The 20,824-nt window shown below is 39.6% G+C and overlaps 1 protein-coding gene across 2 annotated transcripts in view; it reads right to left on the reverse strand.

Moving 5' to 3' along the window:
- Window positions 1–20,824, reverse strand: part of LOC108430901 (connector enhancer of kinase suppressor of ras 2-like) — a 132,592-nt gene that overhangs the window by 17,419 nt on the left and 94,349 nt on the right. Inside the window, exons 10-17 of one of the 2 annotated variants that reach the window (XM_017703718.2) lie at window positions 13,142–13,272; window positions 10,971–11,182; window positions 8,850–8,936; window positions 5,368–5,618; window positions 2,132–2,172; window positions 1,995–2,043; window positions 1,555–1,603; window positions 1,263–1,435 (exon numbers count right to left, since the gene is read on the reverse strand). In XM_017703718.2, coding sequence (XP_017559207.1) covers window positions 1,263–1,435; window positions 1,555–1,603; window positions 1,995–2,043; window positions 2,132–2,172; window positions 5,368–5,618; window positions 8,850–8,936; window positions 10,971–11,182; window positions 13,142–13,272 — 993 coding nt within the window. The remainder of the gene's footprint in view (window positions 1–1,262; window positions 1,436–1,554; window positions 1,604–1,994; window positions 2,044–2,131; window positions 2,173–5,367; window positions 5,619–8,849; window positions 8,937–10,970; window positions 11,183–13,141; window positions 13,273–20,824) is intronic. The other variant, XM_037540708.1, reaches the window with a different exon arrangement.

Genomic DNA, 20,824 nt, shown 5'->3' on the forward strand with positions numbered 1-20,824 from the left:
CAGTGAAGAAACATAAAGCACAGTTTTACATGATCATTTCGTTTTTTTGAAGGAAAAAAATTGCAACACTTTTATTACCCATGCACTCTTTGTCTGAAGATTGAAAATAAGTGACACGCAACAATAAAAAGAAATCATGACGGGAAAAATACTTTGTCAAGGCACTGAATATATTACTTTTGTCAAACGCATTCATCAGTGAAAGTTTAAAAGGGCCATACCCTAAAATTGAGTATTTTTACCATTTCCATTTATGGACCACATGCACTTCTGACATATTGTGTCATGCTTTCACAATGCTGCCATCATGCCCATGTTAGGAACTTCAGGTCTGAACAATTTTCTCTATGTGATACATTTGGGTGCTGTATGTACATTTTCCCCCCGAATGTCACTAGATTCTCTGAATTACAAGGTCATTTAACAGTTGAAATAGGAAAATTGCCAAGTATGTAACTAGCCAGCTAACACTCCTGTGTATTGAAATGATGTTGCATGAAAACGAGTCCACTATTAAACTTAAACACCAACTACTCAAACAGACTACAACTTCTACATTTCACAAATCTTGCAGGTCTGTGTGGAGTAGTTTGGTGAGGTTGCCAGTCTTATGATGTCCATTGAATGCACAGCAGTGTTAGTTTGCATGTAGCATTACTGATCTTTTCTCTTCATTCACCTCTTAATTTAGACGACCCAGTGAAATCTGGAGAAAAACGGCATATGACAAGACATATTGTGTTTGGATCAACATTGTTTACCACAGGCCATATTGCTGATATTTTTTCCCCCAAAAAGCAAAAATCTTCTTGAACTGGAGTTTCTTACATGAACATTCAGTTTCTGTGTGGACCTTTTAATTGTAGTGGGAAATGGATGTTTTATGATGCATCAATATCAGTTGAAGTCCAATCTGTTTTTCCCCATGGTTAAAAAAATTATATATTTTCACTAACATTTATAGATACTGGAATATAAGAAATAGTCATAATACAAAGTTATCATAACAGCTTACTTCTTTGTTCTCCAAAAAGCTTAAACCCTTAAAATCTGAGGGTTATGACATAACTAAAGCTTATTATTGAGTAACTACATGGACTACAATACAAACTAGTTGAATTTTTTTTAGGTTATACAAGTATGTAGAAAACTTTGCAACTGCTGATGGGCCCTGGTCATTTAAGGAGTAAACAAATACACACATTGATGTGACAGTTTGTATTAGATGCATGTTTGAGTTCAAATGGAAGGTTTCAGCTTACATTTTGGTTGGTGTACCAATAGAGAGAAGAGTCCTTCAAAATGAACCAGTATTTCTTCCACTTTTGAGTGAAGTACCCTTTGGCATCTTTCTTCTTCCATAACCAGCCTTCACAGTCTCCATGGCCTAGATCCTTACAAGAGATTTTCCTGCGGCTACCACTGGTCAGGGAACCTAACATTTAAAAAAAAAAAAACATTAAATAGTTCACAGTGTATCAGTAAAAAAGTCAAATGTGTAGAGTGAGGGTTACACAAGAAATGTTTTACATTTGATGTGGTCTCCAACCATACCTTTAGTTCTCTTTTTGGTTTTTGTCCTTAATGAAGTATAGTGGAATGACTGTTGAGGGGAAAAAAATAAAGAGCCCTGGTTAGAATTTACTAGTAGCAAATCCCTATTAATTGTTTTTCATACAATTTTTAAAAAGAAATCTAGTGCCACTGTAAAGCTTATAAAATTTAACAATCAGGTTTTCTGTTCAGCATCAATTAAAGTCAATGAAATTGGACTGCTGCTGGCATGAGGTCTTGCTTTTTTAGGTTAATCTAGCAAATTCAGACCTGCAATCTAGGAAAGATAAGCATCAGTAGGGGTTAATTTTTTCATAGATAATTTTAAGTGAGTGGTCAATGGTTAACTGGTTAATATTCAATAAACAAAAAAAAAATACCTGATTAAGCAATGGAATGCAAAACACTGAACAATTCAGGTTGTGTTTGTGAAAATTTACCTTCCTCATAGATGTTCCTCCTTGTATTTCCATTCCAGATCCTGGATATCTGCACAAATTACAAACAGTTTAATTTTCTGCAAGATGTTTTTTTATTGGAAATTAAGTGGTCAATGCAGCAGCAGGCCAAATCTCACCTCTCAGGTTCTGCTCGCAGTGTGTCACCGGCTCTCTGTTGCTGCAGAGAGGAAAGATCAACACGTCACTGTCAATCTGCTTCGAGTGCTGTTCTGTTCTGTGAGTCATCTTTTACTTGCAAGTACAAATTTGGTGAGTGATAAACAATGCAATGATTCTCTGACTCTAGCTGCCCAAAGGAAGAAGAAAGGGTAAAATAAGGACCCCTGCTGTGCATGAGCTGAAGAATATGAATGCTTCATTTAACTGCTCTTGACTAGTGAGACAAAAAACATTGTGGCTCCAATATTCTTTGCCGAACAAGCAGAAGTCATAGGTGGATTAGTATCCGTGACACTTTTTCATCCACTTGCCTACTTAGCTGCCAGCTGGGGCCTCCTAAGGCTCATCTGTCACAGTGAGACCCCAATTCAAACCTCATGTCCACGTCTATTATTATCTCATCCCAATGCTATGCACCTAACCGAAGCAGAGTGTACTTGGTCTTAGGTTTCTGTGATAGGGATGTGTCTTGACACGACTTTCATCACAGGCGAATGGCTTCTAACTCTTGCACAGGCACTGCTACACTCAGAATGCCATGTGTGGTCTGGTTCTTCTCCTTATGTGGCTTGTAAGTTGTTCTCTCTTCCTTGCTCTCTCCTTTCCATCTCACTGTCTTCCTCACATAGTGGATCTTGCAGGGCCTGTCTGTCGGCTGAAACCAGGCCTCTGAGTGCAGATCCCTCAACTATTCTTGTTCTTCTCTCCTGCAAGTCTCTGAAGGACTCTGTGACTGTGTGACAGCTATGTCATTTACTTCTCTGACCAACAACTCTAGGACCACGTTTATACTTTCTCTTGTGAGATTGAAATCGGAATGCTGTCTGACACACATTATGTAGATCAGCTAATATGTATAATGCATTGTTCCACATTTCTATTCAAAAGATGGCTTTGAAAATCACAATTCTGCATGCCAGTGTTGACCTACATGTTTTACACCTATGTTTACAAGGTGGCTCTACAGAAAAACAAGTCTTCTTAATTACTTATGAAACACACATTATACGTAGTAGTGAACTGAATTGAGAACCATTTGTCACTGTGTTTGCACACTATGAAATTAGACCTCTGCATTTAACCCATCCATGCAGTGAAACACCCACATAAATGCACACTAGTGAACACACACTAGGGGGCAGTGAGCAGACGCCCGGGGAGCAATTGGGGGTTAGGAGCCTTGCTCAAGGGCACTTCAGTCATGTACTGTCAGCCGAGGGGATCAAACCAGCAACCTTCCAGTCACAGGGCTGGTTCCCTAACCTCCAGCCCATGACTGCCCCGTCATAACACGTGCATAACACGGAGACGAAGTGAAGAGTAACCATACTACAATTATTATTTTTAATAGCTCTGGCCTTTTACATAATTGTCTAATTGTTATTTTTTTTTTTTTATCTGCTCTTTTTTTAAGCTGACTTGGGTTGCTTAATTGAAGCAGAAGCAACTTCTGTTTAATGGTGGCAGTCCAGTGGGCTTTTTCCCCATGTGCAGAGCAGCAGAGAGAGGTGGCATCACAATGTTGAGAGGAGTTTTGGTTGTTGAATATGGCTCGGACAGATACGTTTACATTTGCATTACATTTGGCTAAAATATGTTTTAGACCACTTCCTGAAGTGCTTTAAATGATCAGATTAGAATCTGTTTTAAATGTGTCGTGGGTGCATTTACACCTGCATTGATCATGAAACTGAAGGTGAACAGATGAAAATGGGCTCTAGTTCTGCAATGCAACATGTGGCATTGCAAACTACACTTCACACCTAAAGGTCTCATGCAACTTCTAGACGTGGTTTCAGACTAGTTTCCTCAATCTTCAGCCCTGTAAAATTCATGGACACTTGATCAGTGCCTTGATTTTTTTTGCTAAATTTAGTGGATAGGTAGCCGTGTTCTTGATGAAATCTAAGGTAGATTGTGGTCATTTCAGATACAGATCCCAGTCTTCTTAGCTATTGTGTATGCCTAGTGCATAAAAATGTCATTGACTTTTCAGAAACAGTTGTCCCTATGTTGAAAAAAAAATCAAACCAAACAATTATTTGTATAGAAATGGTTTAATTGGAAAAAAGAACTAGTTTAAATGCACTTTACATTCTAACATTTCGTGTGCAGGAGTGGAATACATATAACAAGTAAAAGCCCTCAATACTGTGACAGCATATCCCTCTGAAAATACCTGATGGACTGCCACTACTACAAAGAGGCATGAAACCTCTGGGAAGATTTTTAATTCCTAACATTATTTTCTCCTCTTTGTTGGATTCAGTAGCCTCCAGCAGCCTGAGCTAGTTAAAATGAAGTGCTAGTCTGATTCATTTTTACTTTGCCTCATTATCATTCACTGTATTATGACAATACAATTTACTGCACATAGTCCATGAATAAAGCAGTGCGATAATTATTCAAAAGTCTTCTTGTAAATATCGGTGTAATTAAGGAAATTAATAATGGCATGTAAAGTTGTCATTTTCGAGGTTGCAACCATCTTTTGAGTAGAACAGGAAAAATTTGTCTGTTGTATATGAGCTGATTTGCATAATATGTGCGATATAGCAAACAAATTCCAATCTGCCAAACTGGAGACATATCTGATAAGTGCAAATGCATGTGTTAAAAATCTTATCAGATTACAATCCAGAGAGGAGTCAAATGAAATGGCCAGGTGTAAACAGGGTCAAAGACTAAACTCTAAACAATTTGTGTGGCTCCTGTTGCGGTTATGATTTAATAAATAATACTCTGTGCGGCAATGTTCTTGTGCAGAGTGTTCTGGGAGTGTAGAGGTGTAGCATAGAGAAACAGATGGACACAGATGCTTTAGGCACTCTGCTGGACTTGCACTAACCCCAGCTGGCATGAGCGTTTGTGGGTCATGAACAATGCAGGACAGCAACAGAACATACTTCAAAATCCAGTCAAAGGAATCTAGAGTCTGACTCTCTTTCTCCTTTTAGACCTTTCCCAAAAGTCCTCCACCAAACCTGCTCAAACAGAGCCATCCATCATCAATCTCTATTCATCTATAGCTTTATAATGGAGCTTTCCTACTCATTTCCAGTACATTGACTTGGGTTGCCTGACTCAGGTTATTATGTGAGCTTCAGTGAAATGTCACTGAAATGATTAATTCCCCTATTTAAAGCTCCAGTGTGGAGCAGCCGAGGACAGACAGGAGTGTCACGTTACTCACGTGATAAAGTGGCACAGTGTTGTTTTCTGGCAGTGGGAAGGGTAGGCTGTCAGGCGGCGCCACCCCATCCAGTCGCACAGTGGAAGCCAGAAGAGAGGGGCTGATGGGAAAGCTGGGACTACTTGGATTCTTGCCCTTTTTGCGGGAACGGCGTGTGGTGTCCCGCTTGCATTCCCTTGGTCCGTCTGGTTCCTCTTGGATGACTAGGATCTTGTCATCACTCATGTAGCGAAGGAGGGACGTGTCTGAATCTGAGGATAGAGGGAATAGGCACTTTGCTTGTTAATGCTTTGCCTGGGAGGGAATGACTAGTCTTCTAGCAGGTCTGACCTCTTTGAACTGACCATCCTCTCTTTGATTCTAAACTGTACAACCAGCCAACAACCTTATTAGCTCTCTTGGTCACAAAGGAATGCATCTTTAAGGAAATAAAATCTTTTCTGTCTCAATTTGAAAAAGAATTGTAGGACTTAATTATGCATCTGAACACTTGGACTGTTTCCGAGCTCTGTGCAGCAGAAACGTTTAACCCTCCATTGCTTTAAATGCTACTTAATCATGAGGTGTTCACATTTTAAGTACAGTTACCTTGTCAAAGGTGACAGTGAGCACCACAGCCAAGCGCACTCATGGGCCTGACTAAAAAATATATCTATAATGCAATCCATGTGAGCATGGCACAATCACCCACACAGGTCCACCAGTTGCCACTAGCCTTAATGTTATTCATAGGATGTCTGAAATGTGATGGCTGAATGCAGATGCACACACGCTCTGAAGAAACAGGGAGCCGGAAGGGCTAATAGGAGGAATTCTCATCAATCCACTATGAGCCTGAACTTTCAACTTTGTTCCACTCAGTGTTTTTTATTCTAGCTACCATACATCACACCTGATTCAACAACTCAGGGCACAAAAGCATTCCTAGCACAAAGATCACTCTCAAATCATAAAGCAAGCATGACAATGAACTTTCTAGTACATCAACTTAATTACTGTCCACCAGTGAATATAAGTGGGTGAGCTGTAGCAGGAAAACATTAAAATATGCAGAGTGGGAGTGCAGGAAAGGGGTTGAGAACGCTTGTGCTAAGGCAGTGTTTCCCAATCCAGTTCTCTGTGACTGCTGAAAGTAAGTTTTATAGGAATGTGATATGTAACTTACTAAAACTTCAGTTAGGTGACCGCTGTAGCAACAATTGCTAGTATGCTAGGAAGCACAATTGCTATTCAAACTTCAAGCTGTTTTGCCTGTTTCCTTTCAACACTGCATTAACTTCACATAGCACTTTGTTTTGTCCATCAGACTGAAACTTTTCTGTAATGAAAGGCATGCTATTTGAAGCTGTGTTGAACTAGGTCCCTGCTGAAAAAAGTGTGTCTGCCAGTTTTGCTGTGATCATGTTCAGGTATTACTGCAAAGTCCAGGCCCAGATCATCGAGTGTGTTTTATGGGCCCAGGGGCCTAAGCTACTAGGGGCCCCACACAAGCAATTTTGAGAAAATCTAAACAGCTGTTTTGACTCACGGTGGGAATTTTACTAGCAGCACAGCAAAAAACTTGAACTAATTTGTCAATCTGTCATGACATGTCATCCTCTTGACATGTCTTTCCTAAACTTCTGTTTCATTTCCTCCTCCAGTCGCTGTTTAGCTACCATTACACTGTTCACTTTTACCTTCATCAAGCCTTCAGATTTTTTAGCAGTGAGCTAGCATTCTCGGAACATACTTGAAGATGAAACAAATGAAACAGCCAGCTAAGAAAACAAAAGTCATCCTTGTCATCAGTAATAAGTGATCTGTTACAGGTAAAATCTAGTTAACAAAAAAAAAACTACGCACACTGCAAAATTTGATCTGTCCTAGAGAAAATCACACATATAAAGTTGGAAATAAAAGAATTGTATTTATTTGCTCGATTAAAGTATGCAGTCATACCTAATCAGGTCCTAATAAGTCTTGAGTGCAAGTCAAGTTGCGAGTCATTTAAGGGCACTGCATGTGAAGTTCAATGTGCAACTTGAGTCCCCATCTCTGATGAACCACATTTTCACTCTATTCCAACTCCCAGCACTTGAACCAAAGCAAGAACACAGAATACCTGGTACAGTTGTGCTGAGAGCCAGAACAGAGCACAAATGTGGACTGTCTGGGGGCCAAAGGATTGTATTAGGAAACACTGCACCACTTTGGTTATACTTTGTTCCATATATCGCTGTCCTGATGAATAACCCAAATCTGAATACAAGACTAATGGAAGGTTACATCACTAATGACTTTTCTACTTTTGATAGCACAAAGACAAATTGCACAAGGCATAAGGGAGCCTTGGCACCCCAAGCCGTATCGGAGGTGACCGAGAGAAATGATGTACAGACAAACCTGAAGTAGCAAAGCAAGAAATGGGGAGGAAAAGAGCTGATTTTTTGGAGCGTAAGCTCTTTGAGACAAGGAGAGAGAACTGAGTTTGAGATAAATGGGATGAGGAAGTCAGCGCCATGGCCTGGAGGTTCGAAGGGCTCTGGTGTTTTCTGCTTATTCAACTCTTATACCACACTTTTATCACTCTCAAGGAGAACATATCTTTGATCATCCTCAAACCTGCCTACTGGTACTGATGCTGGCATGATCAAAACAGCAAAATCAAAATCAGCACTGGCTCCTTGGATGTCTAAAACCAAGAGATGACGAATGATGATGAAAAATGTGTGTAAAACATTAGAGGATGACAGACAGTCAGCTCAACTGATAAACCTCTTTTACTTTCATGTAGTCTCAGAATTAACCTGTGAGATATCCAATGTTAGCAATACAGCAATACATTGCTTTAAATTGAACTTGGAAATCAGCTTTGAACTTAGCTTTGGAGCCACTTCATTCTGTTATTAATACTGTGTTTTTGTTTGTTTGTTTTTATAAATAAGAAATAGATCATTTATCATGGTCAGGACTTTTGACTACATGAAACGGCTTAAAATGTTTGTTACTGTTTCCAAAACCATTAATGTTTGACAAGCGTTGTGTAAGAAAAGCACTTAGAGTCATGTTTTATATAAAAAAATACACCTAGCAGTGTTTTCCCATGTGTCATGAACTACCATGAACTCAAAGCCTGTAATGTTTAATGTATTCAATGCTAAAATATCATTTCCTAACTCCTCAAAGTTATTCTTAAACATTAAACAATAGCTTATTAAACAATAGCTTCTTTCAGTATTCATGAAAAAGAAGAGAACAGTCATTCATCCAATGCACTCAACAACAAATGAGGCAAAGCAGTATGGCTAAAGAGAATGAGCAATGTATTAGTGGAGGTGGTACATGCTGATTCTCATTTACTGAATATCTAGATTTTCCTTTTTTCTTTTTGTTTTGTTGGAGCGGGACAAGTGTTTTGTATGCAAGAGAGTGTCAGGGTTTTAGGGATGTCTGTGGCCACCAGAGCAGTAGAGGTGGGTGCCGTCAGTTGGAGAACCCACCTCGGCTGCCCCTCTTGTACATATTGGGCTCCTTGCTTTCAGCCATCCAGTTGTACTCCGGGGGCATGGATACGGGCCTGAGATCACCTAGAAAGAAGTCCAATGAGCATGTCAACTGAAGGGGCATATTGCTTGCTGTTGAGGGGGTAAAGGTGTGGGAACTGTGCTCAGGGAGGCTGGTGTGCATTGTGAGGGAAAAGAGGATAAGAAGAACAAAGAAGGAAAAAGGAAGCTGAAGGAAAAGGGACATGTCAGACAGGGACTGTGAGCAAAGATAGAAATGTTAATCAAGTTGTGTGGTAAGGCGAAACAAGGAGAGGGTCACGTGAAGAAAAGATATGTGTGGTAGGAAGATGCGTGAGGGTGCGGGCTGTGCCACGGCACATGTGCATTTGGGGAATCAGACTGATGGAGCACGCCTCACTTGAGCAATTACTGAACTTGGAAGCATTCCAGTTGCTGGGCAGGCTGCTAATAAGAGAAGTTTCTCAGCCTGTTTCATGAGACTATGAGCTTTATCTGTGTGGTGGCCAACATGGCTTCTCTATACAAGGTCTTTACTGGGGGATGGTGCACAATGGGCTTATTCTTTCATTATTATCAGTCCTTGGCCAAAGATGTCACTCCCTGGGTCAGTGAAAGACACCTGCTGGTGGCAGATAGCTGGTCATCATTGGTTGTGCTAAAGCCATAATGAAAGCTTTTGAGCCTAGCCAAGCTGCAGTGGGATATGAATGTAGCGTAGACGAGATCTGGGCCTGTATCCTGTAAAGTCTCTGAGTAGGCCTGCTGAAGGATGAGCCTTCTCCTTTTCTACTGTCAACAACACTAGAATGAAAGAAAACTCATCCAGGACCAGCGTTCCTTAGATGCTTTCCTGACAGGGAATCAAGAGACAGATGCAGACACATGCAAGGTAGGGAAGGAGTGCAAAGGTACACTTCAATCCATTGTCAAATAAATCATTCTCTCCTTTTACAGTTGACCATTTGGGCAAGAAGCCATATGCCACAGGGTGAACATGAGTGTTTCAACATTATTACATGAAAATAAAGTGTGCAGCCAGTTGTCAGGAACAAATAAAACCCTAATGAAATTTTAATACCTTTGTGTTTTTTTACAGTTTTGACTCAATTTAACGTGATTCCAAGTTAAAATTAACACTGTTAATTTTGCATTGAAATACAGCACTATACAAAATTCCACTCTTTATGTTTATTTAAGCAATTACATACAAGCTGAAATAACTTCTCAGAATGTATTGTTGAGGAGACATAAAATAATCCACTTGCATAACAAATTGGAAAGCTAAAGGAAAATCAGTAAAACAAAATTGATTTAAAAATAGAAACAAAATGGTAACAGCTGGTAGACCACCAAAAGTGTCACCATCATATAATCATCACTTAAAGTTTTTAAATTTTGAGAGGTAACTTAGAAATCAAGCTCCCTTGAAATTTAACTGAGAAGCGGCTTGGAAAATGGATGGATGGATGGATGGATGGATGGATGGATGGATGGATGGATGGATGGATGGATGGATGGATGGATGGATGGAAGATTGAACTTCAGAGGTATGGAAAATATCCCTGCAGATTTTTTGAAAAAATGAAAGCAAGTGTCCTAATAAATGGGTACTGTAACAAAAACCAAGAGTGGACATACTAAATGCTGAACAATTTGATAGTATATTTAGCTATTGAGGCTTCTAATTGTTAAGTGTTACATATGTTTTCTGCATTCTGACACTGAAAAATGAATAATTTGTTTTGACTAAAATTAAATGTATGTCTTTTTTGCAGAGTACTCTATATGGATGGCTTATACTTGTTTAGATCGATCTTGTGGATCTACCAGAAGGATGCAGAATAGATGATGGAGAATATGGGTCTACTTTCTTAGCACTTACCATGCCTTTTGCATTAAATGTTGATGTCATTGTTAGATGTAAGGTTCAAATTAAGAACATATTTAGCAGTGTTGTACAACTCTACAGGATAACAGAATGACTTATTTAAGTTGGAATGTGTGGCTCAGGTAGACATCTCACTTGATGCACATGGTAGCTTAGCATGGAGGTATGGAAACAGGTGAGTATAATATAAAAAAGTCATGTCTTACCATGAGTTGGGGTCTTGTCTCTCCTACGTACCCCTGTGGAGCGGCCTCTGTCATACTCTGGTCCAATTGGGATGCCCTCACCCTCCATTAGAGAGTAATACTTGCCACTCTCTTGGTCAAGATAGTAGCTGAGTGATTCTGAGCACTTAGAACTGGACTTGCTCATGCTATACTTGCTGATGTCATCACATGACATGATGCCCAGCTCATCTCTGGAATAAATGAGGAATACACATTAGCATGTGACAGTAAAACCAGGAGGGAACACCTGGCGTTTTGGTTTTTCAGTGAACACAATATTTTGGAAGTCCTGATCCCTTGAAAAACAAGTGATGCCACATTGGCATGTGGGCCATTCCAAGCCAAGTCACCTAGGACCTGTACAGTCATGTCATGGATTTTCATGAAAATATTCAGGAGATATAAGTCATGAAGCCATGCAGAATTTCAGTTAATTTTTTAAGTTCTGAATAATTAAATTTTGCTACATTTGCTACATTACAACTTAAATATTGAGATTATTCTCCTATAGACTGACTGAACTGAACTGAAATATAAACCCTTTAAACCTGACACCAAAATGTGGCTATGTATTTTCTTTAATCTGCTTTTCCACCAGATCATGGTTGGGATAGTGTAGTGGTTAACACCTCTGCCTTCTATGCTGTAGACTGGGGTTCAATCCCCACCTGGGTAACCACCCTACACTATACCAATAAGAGTCCTTGGGCAAGACTCCTAACACCACCTTCGCCTTCCTGTGTAAAATGATCAAATTGTAAGTCGCTCTGGATAGGAGTGTCAGCCAAATGCCATAAATGTAAATGATATAGCAAGCAGAACTCTCTGATTCTATATGTGCTGCAACTCCTCTGGCGGAAGGGTTTAAAGGAGCCGCGGCTAAATTCTGGACAAGATGCTCAGTTCAACAGAGTTAACTGGGTTAACTACAATACTAAGAATAATACTGTATTTTAAATCAGCTAGATTCATTTTAATAAACTAAAACTTCATTTCGTCTTTGAAATTAAAATTTTGTTTTCAATTTTTTCTTTTGCAAAATGTAGGTTTTAAATAGCATTCCTACATTTGTATCAAAAAGTTACTCATCTATGCATGCAATATATGAAGCTGCATAATAAGTTCAAAGTGATTCCACAAATAAAAAATCCATTTTATAGTCTTTTTGTCCTTATAGATTCACAAAAGGGACTAATCTTATTTATTTTCCATTCTAAATCAGAAAGGCTATGCTTGATTAATATATACAAATACAGATGTGCTATGAAAATGGTTTAACAGTTTTATATACTGCTGTTTTTGCAAGAAAACCTTGTACCACCAAAATTATAACTTTACAGGAAAACACTATTTTGGGCTGTTTCTTCTGGTCCATTCTTCATAAAATATACACATAATATAAATAGCAAGAGGCATTTTCAAATTATGTCAAAAACAACAAAAATGGAGATACAAATATTTTATTTTCTTAAACAATAAATATTTGACTAAGAAGTACAATAAAAAATAATAAAACTATAAACAGATAAACTAGGGATGCATGATTGGAATTGGCCAAGATGGTAATCGGTAGATTTTTGCTGCAAATATGCAATTAGCCAATTTACCAGTATTATTGTGTACTCTGTGCAGTTTCATGGTGTTTCTTAATTTCAATGTGGCCCTTCATGTGATTAATGCTATTTAAATTGACTATGCCAGTTTGGCTCATTAAAGAGCAGATAACATTGTTTTTATCATGATTTTGTTTTTTGCTTGTGCATTTCAAGTGCTTACTTTAGATAAAAAAGGGAAATAAAAAAATTGTGCATCAGCCAGTGTGGCTGTAAAGCAATCAAAATCAGCCATATAAAATCATGAATAATGAATCTCTAAGAAGAAATACAAACACTTTTATATTATATTTGTAAGTCTGTGTCTTAATTTCAGAGATAGACATATTTTTCTATTTCCTGTTATTGGGACTGCAAAAGATGTGCAGAATTTCTTCCACCAAAGTGCATCCAGTCTTGCTTGCTGAAAATTCCTCAAAATGTTTGAACAGGCTGTAGTTAAGTTGGCGGGGAATGACCCATGTGTTACTTTTGGCTGTGCACTACTTGCTCTGTTGTTGCTGTTGTGAGGCTAATTGTTTTGCCAGAATGACTCACCTGGTACCGTAGAGACCTGAGACTGGAGACAGGATGAACACATCCTGCATATTAGATCCATCTATCTTGGAAGACATGCCCATGGTGCTAGTTGGAGTGGTGGAGTCACCATTAGGACTGGTAGGGATGGGCTGCAGGTCAAGACAGAGAAAAAGAAAGAGTGGTCAAACATGGTCCCTCAAAAATCTTGTTATATAACCAATTTTTTCACGGTGACTCTAAATATAAACATGGCCACTGTGAGTATGTTTGAAAGGCAGTTGCTACAGTAGCTGTGAACCCCCTGTGACTGACAGGCGTGAGGAGTTAGTCATAGCACTGTGCGTCATGTGGTGCTAACAGGAAAACACCACTTACACAGGCATGCTGAGATAAAGGCCAGCTGCACACTCAGAGATGAAGAGTGTAAAAAAAATAAACTCACCACAAGGCAACATGATTGCTTTTGTACAGATATTCTTTATAATCCAACAGGCATATTATGCATATCCATGCTTATTCATATCAAATTACATTAAAGGAAAAACAACTTAAAAATGCCTAAACTAATTTTAAAAAATAGTCAAACCCATGGCCAGAAAACAACTCAGTGGCCAGTAGATCAGAAGAGGCAAAGTTTTGTCCTAATATCAAAGAAAGGAAACAAGAAAGAATGTGCAAACTATCATAGTTTCTCTTATATCTTATGTCAGTACAATTACGCTCAAGATCATTCTATGCAAACTAGAGCCTTATATTAAAGAGAACTGCCAGATGTTGCTGCCAGAAACAGGATTTAGGAAAGGTAGAGGAACATGAGACATCAATGTACACTGGATACCTGAAAAAGCTAAGGAGCTTTCAACTATATTGTCCATGTGAAATATGAAGGTAGGCCTTTCGCAATTATTACATAATTGCCTAATCACAATTATTTGAAATGACTGCAATTATTTAGGCTAACTACCATTATTTTCTACAGTTGTTACATTTCTGCTAAGCAGCTAGGTATCCAATTTGGCTGCACTTTAATAGTTTCATACAATGAATAAAGAAAAAAAATTAAATCATTAATCGTAATTACTGAGAATATATGACAGGCCTGAGAATGGGTATCTCAGAGCATCTCCTTTGTTCTAATGAGGAACCTCTATACTGATCAACAAGCCAGCGTCATGACAGAAAATGGACAAATAGACTGATTCCACAATAGCAAGGAAGTTAGACAAGGCTGCATACATTTCTGAAATGACACAGGACACCAAGCAATAAGATGGATGGAAATGATCAGAGGAATCAAACAGAAGACCTGATATCATAGAGAAACACCCATATGATTACCAGGACAATTGATGCCGGCCTATCCCAGCAGTCACTGAACAGAATGCAGGAAACACCCTGAACAGGTCATCAGTCCATCACAAGGCAGATACACAAACATATACATTCATACCTAGGGGCAAATTAGCATCTACAGTTTGCCTGACTGCATGTCTTTGGACTGTGGAAGGAAACCCACGCAGACACAGGAAGAACAACTCCACACAGAAAGAACCCTGGTCACCCAGCAGGGGAATCGAACCCAGGGTCTTCTTGCTGTGCCACCATACTAATAATAATAATAATAATAATTATAATAATAATAAAAAACCCATGGCCAGACACTATATTCCTAGCTACATCATGGTCATGGCCTGGTGCATAACAAGTTATGCTGATCAGTGCACTGATCAGATGGCACACCGTAGCTTAAGGTCTGTCTTAATAAATCACATGAAATGCCTCGCTGACAAGGAGGCTAACCTTGGAATTCCGCTTTGTGATGAAGGGAGGTGAGGAGAAACTCCCACTGCCTTAGCAACTACGCACATCCTTGGCAACATGCATGAAAGGTCTTCACCGATTACCAAGGTAGGGATAGCAACCCCCAGTGTTCCCCAGTCAGTGAACCCTTTCAGACTGCGGCTGAACAAATGAAAGCCTTGTTTACTAAATTAGGCGAAATGACAGGTGAACACCCAGAACAAATCTCTCTCTCTCACACACTCACTGATTTTCTGTGTGCAGTCAATCAGCACTTCAAGAGGAGCCATAATTATTCTTTGTATTTGATGTCACTGTTCATCTTTTAAGCAGTGGAGGTAATTTCTTTTTAAGTAAATGGCTTACCAGCCATTTTTAGGTTGTTTCTGTTCAGTTTTCCTCATTATTCAGACAGCGATAACACCTGCACAGTTGCTCTACAAACACAGTTGAAAAAGCAGCCTGCTCAATTTTGTGCTTTTTAGCAGTTTTACTAGTATTGACATGATAGTGCAGGATGTTTGTTCCCATGACAACACCTCTTACTTCCTAATCTGGATGAGCTAAAAGGTTTGTTTTACTGCTCATTGTGAACACACAGTTTAGTTCATCTGACAGTTTTTTTTAGTTTGTATTTCACAGCCAAACTGCTTCCTCAAGACAGAAAAAGAGTTTGCATGTAAAACGACACATCCATCAAGTGATTCATACTAGAGTCTTGCTAATGAGGGTGTTACTATTAACACACAAGGTTTCATGTGGCTTCGCGAAAGTCACACTTAGGGTAGGGTGTGAGTATTCGAGTGCTTGAGAGAAAATGTTTTTAAAGAAAAACAGCTCCACAAATGCTTGTCAGATAGGGAGAATCATTTTGCCTTGTTCCTAGAGCAGTACTTTCAGCGGTGGGATGTTGTGAATGGAAGAGAGCAGGGTAGAGGATGGTGCTCACCGCTCTACCGAATTATGACTCTGGCTCAGTGAAAATAGTAATTTGCTAATTATGGTGACTGGCTGGCTGTCTTCATGAGCTGCATGGCTCTGATGGGGTGCGGCGGGCCCTGACAGTAAGATTACACAGTGTAGCTAAGGGGAAGAGAGAGAGAGAGAGAGAGAGAGAGAGAGAGAGAGATGAAAGTGTGAAAGAGGGGGCTAAGGGGGGAGATCTTAGTTCCTTCTAACTGTAAACTTAACACTGGGGTGGCAGTTCCTGACATGCAATTAGTATTTTTCCACTGCTGTAAGGAAAATAGTTGACGAAAAGCTCATGCGAGATTCTACCCATTCTTCACTTATAGAACTGTAAATGTTAAAACAGAATTGTTGCTGAGAAAGTTGATGTTGTACAAACATTAATATAAACAATTACATTTACTATAGTTATGTCTTAGAATTTAGCCTAGCCATCTGGTATTTAATTTGCTAAATTAAATGGTATTTGATTTTGCAAAGTGAATTAATCATTTAATGGTTTAGAAGTTTAGAAGAAAATCAATCAGAGTAGTTTGGTGTGAAATGTGTCTTTCTAGAGAAATATACAAGTTACAATTTACAATAGTCAAAATTATTCACGACTTTAGTACTAGGAACCAGACGTAGATGTTTACACTACAAATATCACGAATTTATCTACTATCAAAAACGACCAGTGAACTTACATGTGTCTTGTAAGTCTTTATACATCACGCTGATAATGCTTTAATAATAAAGATTTACACACCAGCAGTTACAGCAGAAACTGGAATCTGAGTGAAATAAATGTGTGTATACATACATATATATATATATATATATATATATATATATATATATATATATATATATATATATAAAAAAAGGGAAAAAGGGATTTTTCTGTTTTTATTTCTGTTTTACACAACATCCCAAATTTATTGGAATTGGGGTTTATATATATATATATATATATATATATATATATATATATATAAACCCCAATTCCAATAAATTTGGGATGTTGTGTAAAACATAAATAAAAACAGAAAAATCCCTTTTCAACCTTTTCCCTGTCCCAACTTCTTTGGAACGGGTTACAAGCATAAAATTCAAAACGAGTGAATTTTTGCAAAAAACTATAAAGTTTATCCGTTTGAACATTAAATATCTTGTCTTTGTAGTGTATTCAATTGAATATAGGTTGAAAAGGATTTGTGTATGTATATATATATATATATATATACAGTGCCTTGCAAAAGTATTTGGCCCCCTTGAACTTTTCAACCTTTTGCCACATTTCAGGCTTCAAACATAAAGATATTAAATTGTAATTTTTTTGCGAAGAATCAACAACAAGTGGGACACGATCGTGAAGTGGAACAAAATGTATTGGATATTTTAAACTTTTTTTTAGAAATAACAAACTGAAAAGTTGGGCGTGCAATATTTTTCGGCCCCTTTACTTTCAGTGCAGCAAACTCACTCCAGAAGTTCAGTGAGGATCTCTGAATGATCCAGTGTTGACCTAAATGACTGATGATGATAAATAGAATCCACCTGTGTGTAATTAAATCTCTGTATAAATGCACCTGCTATGTGAGAGTCTCAGAGTTCTGTTTAAAGCGCAGAGAGCATCATGAAGACCAAGGAACACACCAGGCAGGTCCGAGATACTGTTTTTGGAGAAGTTTAAAGCTGGATTTGGATACAAAAAGATTTCCCAAGCTTTAAACATTTCAAGGAGCACTGTGTAAGCGATCATATTGAAATAGAAGGCGTATCAGACCACTGCAAACCTACCAAGACCCGGCTGTCCCTCTAAACTTTCAGCTCAAACAAGGAGAAGACTGATCAGAGATGCAACCAAGAGGCCCATGATCACTCTGGATGAACTGCAGAGATCTACAGTTGAGGTGGGAGACTTTGTCCATAGGACAACAATCAGTCGTACACTGCACAAATCTGGCCTTTATGGAAGAGTGGCAAGAAGAAAGCCATTTCTCAAAGATATCCATAAAAAGTCTCGTTTAAAGTTTGCCACAAGCCATCTGGGAGACACACCAAACATGTGGAAGAAGGTGCTCTGGTCAGATGAAACCAAAATCGAACTTTTTGGCCACAATGCAAAACGATATGTTTGGCGTAAAAGCAATACAGCTCATCACCCTGAACACACCATCCCCACTGTCAAACATGGTGGTGGCAGCATCATGGTTTGGGCCTGCTTTTCTTCAGCAGGGACAGGGAAGATGGTTAAAATTGATGGGAAGATGGGTGGAGCCAAATACAGGACCATTCTGGAAGAAAACCTGTTGGAGTCTGCAAAAGAGCTGAGACTGGGATGGAGATTTATCTTCCAACAAGACAATGATCCAAAACATAAAGCAAAATCTACAATTCAATGGTTCACAAATAAACGTATCCAGGTGTGAGAATGGCCAAGTCAAATTCCAGACCTGAATCCAATCGAGAATCTGTGGAAAGAGCTGAAAACTGCTGTTCACAAACGCTCTCCATCCAACTTCAATGAGCTCGAACTGTTTTGCAAGGAAGAATGGGCAAAAATTTCAGTCTCTCGATGTGCAAAACTGATAGAGACATACCCCGAGCGACTTGCAGCTATAATCGCAGCAAAAGGTGGTGCTACAAAGTATTAACGCAAGGGGGCCGAATAATATTGCACACCCCACTTTTCAGTTTTTTATTTCTAAAAAAAGTTTAAAATATCCAATAAAATTCATTCCGCTTCACGATTGTGTCCCACTTGTTGTTGATTCTTCACAAACAATTACAATTTCATATCTTTATGTTTGAAGCCTGAAATGTGGCAAAAGGTTGAAAAGTTCAAGGGGGCTGAATACTTTTGCAAGGCACTGTATATATATATATATATATATATATATATATATATATATATATATACATATACACACACACACACACTGGTCAAAAAATAAACAACACAATATAACTCCAAGTAAATCAAACTTCTGTGAAATCAAACTGTCCACTTAGGAAGCAACACTGATTGACAATCAATTTCACACGCTGATCCACCTGTGTAGACAACAGGTGGAAATTATTGGCAATTAGCAAGACACACTCAATAAAGGAGTGGTTCTGCAGGTGATGACCACAGACCACTTCTCAGTACCTTTCTGCTTTCTGGCTAAAGTTTTGGTCACTTTTGAATGTTGGTGGTGCTTTCCCACTCATGGTAGCATGAAACGGACTCTACAACCCACACAAGTGGCTCTGGTAGTGCAGCTCATCCAGGGTGGCACATCAATGCGAGCTGTGGCAAGGTTTGCCGTGTCTGTCAGCGTAGTGTCCAGAGGCTGTAGGCGCTACCAGGAGACAGGCCAGTACACCAGGAGACGTGGAGGAGGCCGTAGGAGGAGGCCGTAGGAGGGCAACAACCCAGCAGCAGGACCGCTACCTCTGCCTTTGTGCAAGGAGGAACAGGAGGAGCACTGCCAGAGCCCTGCAAAATGACCTTCAGCAGGCCACAAATGTGCATGTGTCTGCACAAACGGTTAGAAACCGACTCCATGAGGATGGTATGAGAGCCCGGCGTCCACAGATGGGGGTTGTGCTCACAGCCCAACAATGTGCAGGATGCTTGGCATTTGCCAAAGAACACCAGATTGGCAAATTCACCACTGGCACCCTGTGCTCTTCACAGATGAAAGCAGGTTCACACTGAGCACACGTGACAGACATGACAGAGTCTGGAATCGCCGTGGAGAGCGATCTGCTGCCTGCAACATCCTTCAGCATGACCGGTTTGGCAGTGGGTCAGTAATGGTGTGGGGTGGCATTTCTTTGGAGGGCCGCACAGCCCTCCATGTGCTCGCCAGAGGTAGCCTGACTGCCATTAGGTACCCAGATGAGATCCTCAGACCCCTTGTGAGACCATATGCTGATGCGGTTGGCCCTGGGTTCCTCCTAATGCAGGACAATGCTAGACCTCATGTGGCTGGAGTGTGTCAGCAGTTCCTGCAAGATGAAGGCATTGAAGCTATGGACTGGCCCGCCCGTTTCCCAGACCTGAATCCGATTGAGCACATCTGGGACATCATGTCTCGCTCCATCCACCAACGCCACGTTGCACCACAGACTGTCCAGGAGTTGGCAGATGCTTTAGTCCAGGTCTGGGAGGAGATCCCTCAGGAGACCATCCGCCACCTCATCAGGAGCATGCCCAGGCGTTGTAGGGAGGTCATACAGGCACGTGGAGGCCACACACAATACTGAGCCTCATTTTGACTTGTTTTAAGGACATTACATCAAAGTTGGATCAGCCTGTAGTGTGTTTTTCCACTTTAATTTTGTGTGTGACTCCAAATTGAAACTCTCAAAGAACTCTCTGAGGATGTGAGAAATAGAATTGTTGCTCTCCACAAAGTTGGCCTAGGGTATAAGAAGATTGCTAACACCCTGAAACTGAGCTATAGCACAGTGGCCAAGGTCATATAGCAGTTTTCCAGGACAGGTTCCACTCTGAACAGGCCTCACCAAGGTTCGACCAGCATCATGTGTGAATCATAAATTCATGGGTGAACTCCAGAATGCTAGTTTAAAATGGAGAGGAAGAATAAAGTAAGAAGAAATACTAGTAAGTAAACTAAAGCAGTGGAAATGCAGAGTAAAATCTGTTAAAAAAATTGGTGGATTGCATGAACCTGAACCTGGAATTTCAGGTTTGGAACAGTGCTGGTGTTGAATCATTAGATCAAGATCACAAATGACACTGTAACTCATGCTAAAAGTATCGGATGGTGTTCCATCACTCCAGAAAAAAAGCACTTCCACTTCTCCACAATGTTGGGGAGCTTCATACTCCTGTAGCTGACTCTGGGCATTAGGCATATGGCTTTAGGTTTATGTTTGGCTAGTCCAGAGTGTCACATTCTACTGTCAATGCCTTTTTCTGTAGATTATACAAGC

The sequence above is a fragment of the Pygocentrus nattereri genome, chromosome 8 (assembly GCF_015220715.1).
Source record: "Pygocentrus nattereri isolate fPygNat1 chromosome 8, fPygNat1.pri, whole genome shotgun sequence".
NCBI lineage: Eukaryota > Metazoa > Chordata > Actinopteri > Characiformes > Serrasalmidae > Pygocentrus > Pygocentrus nattereri.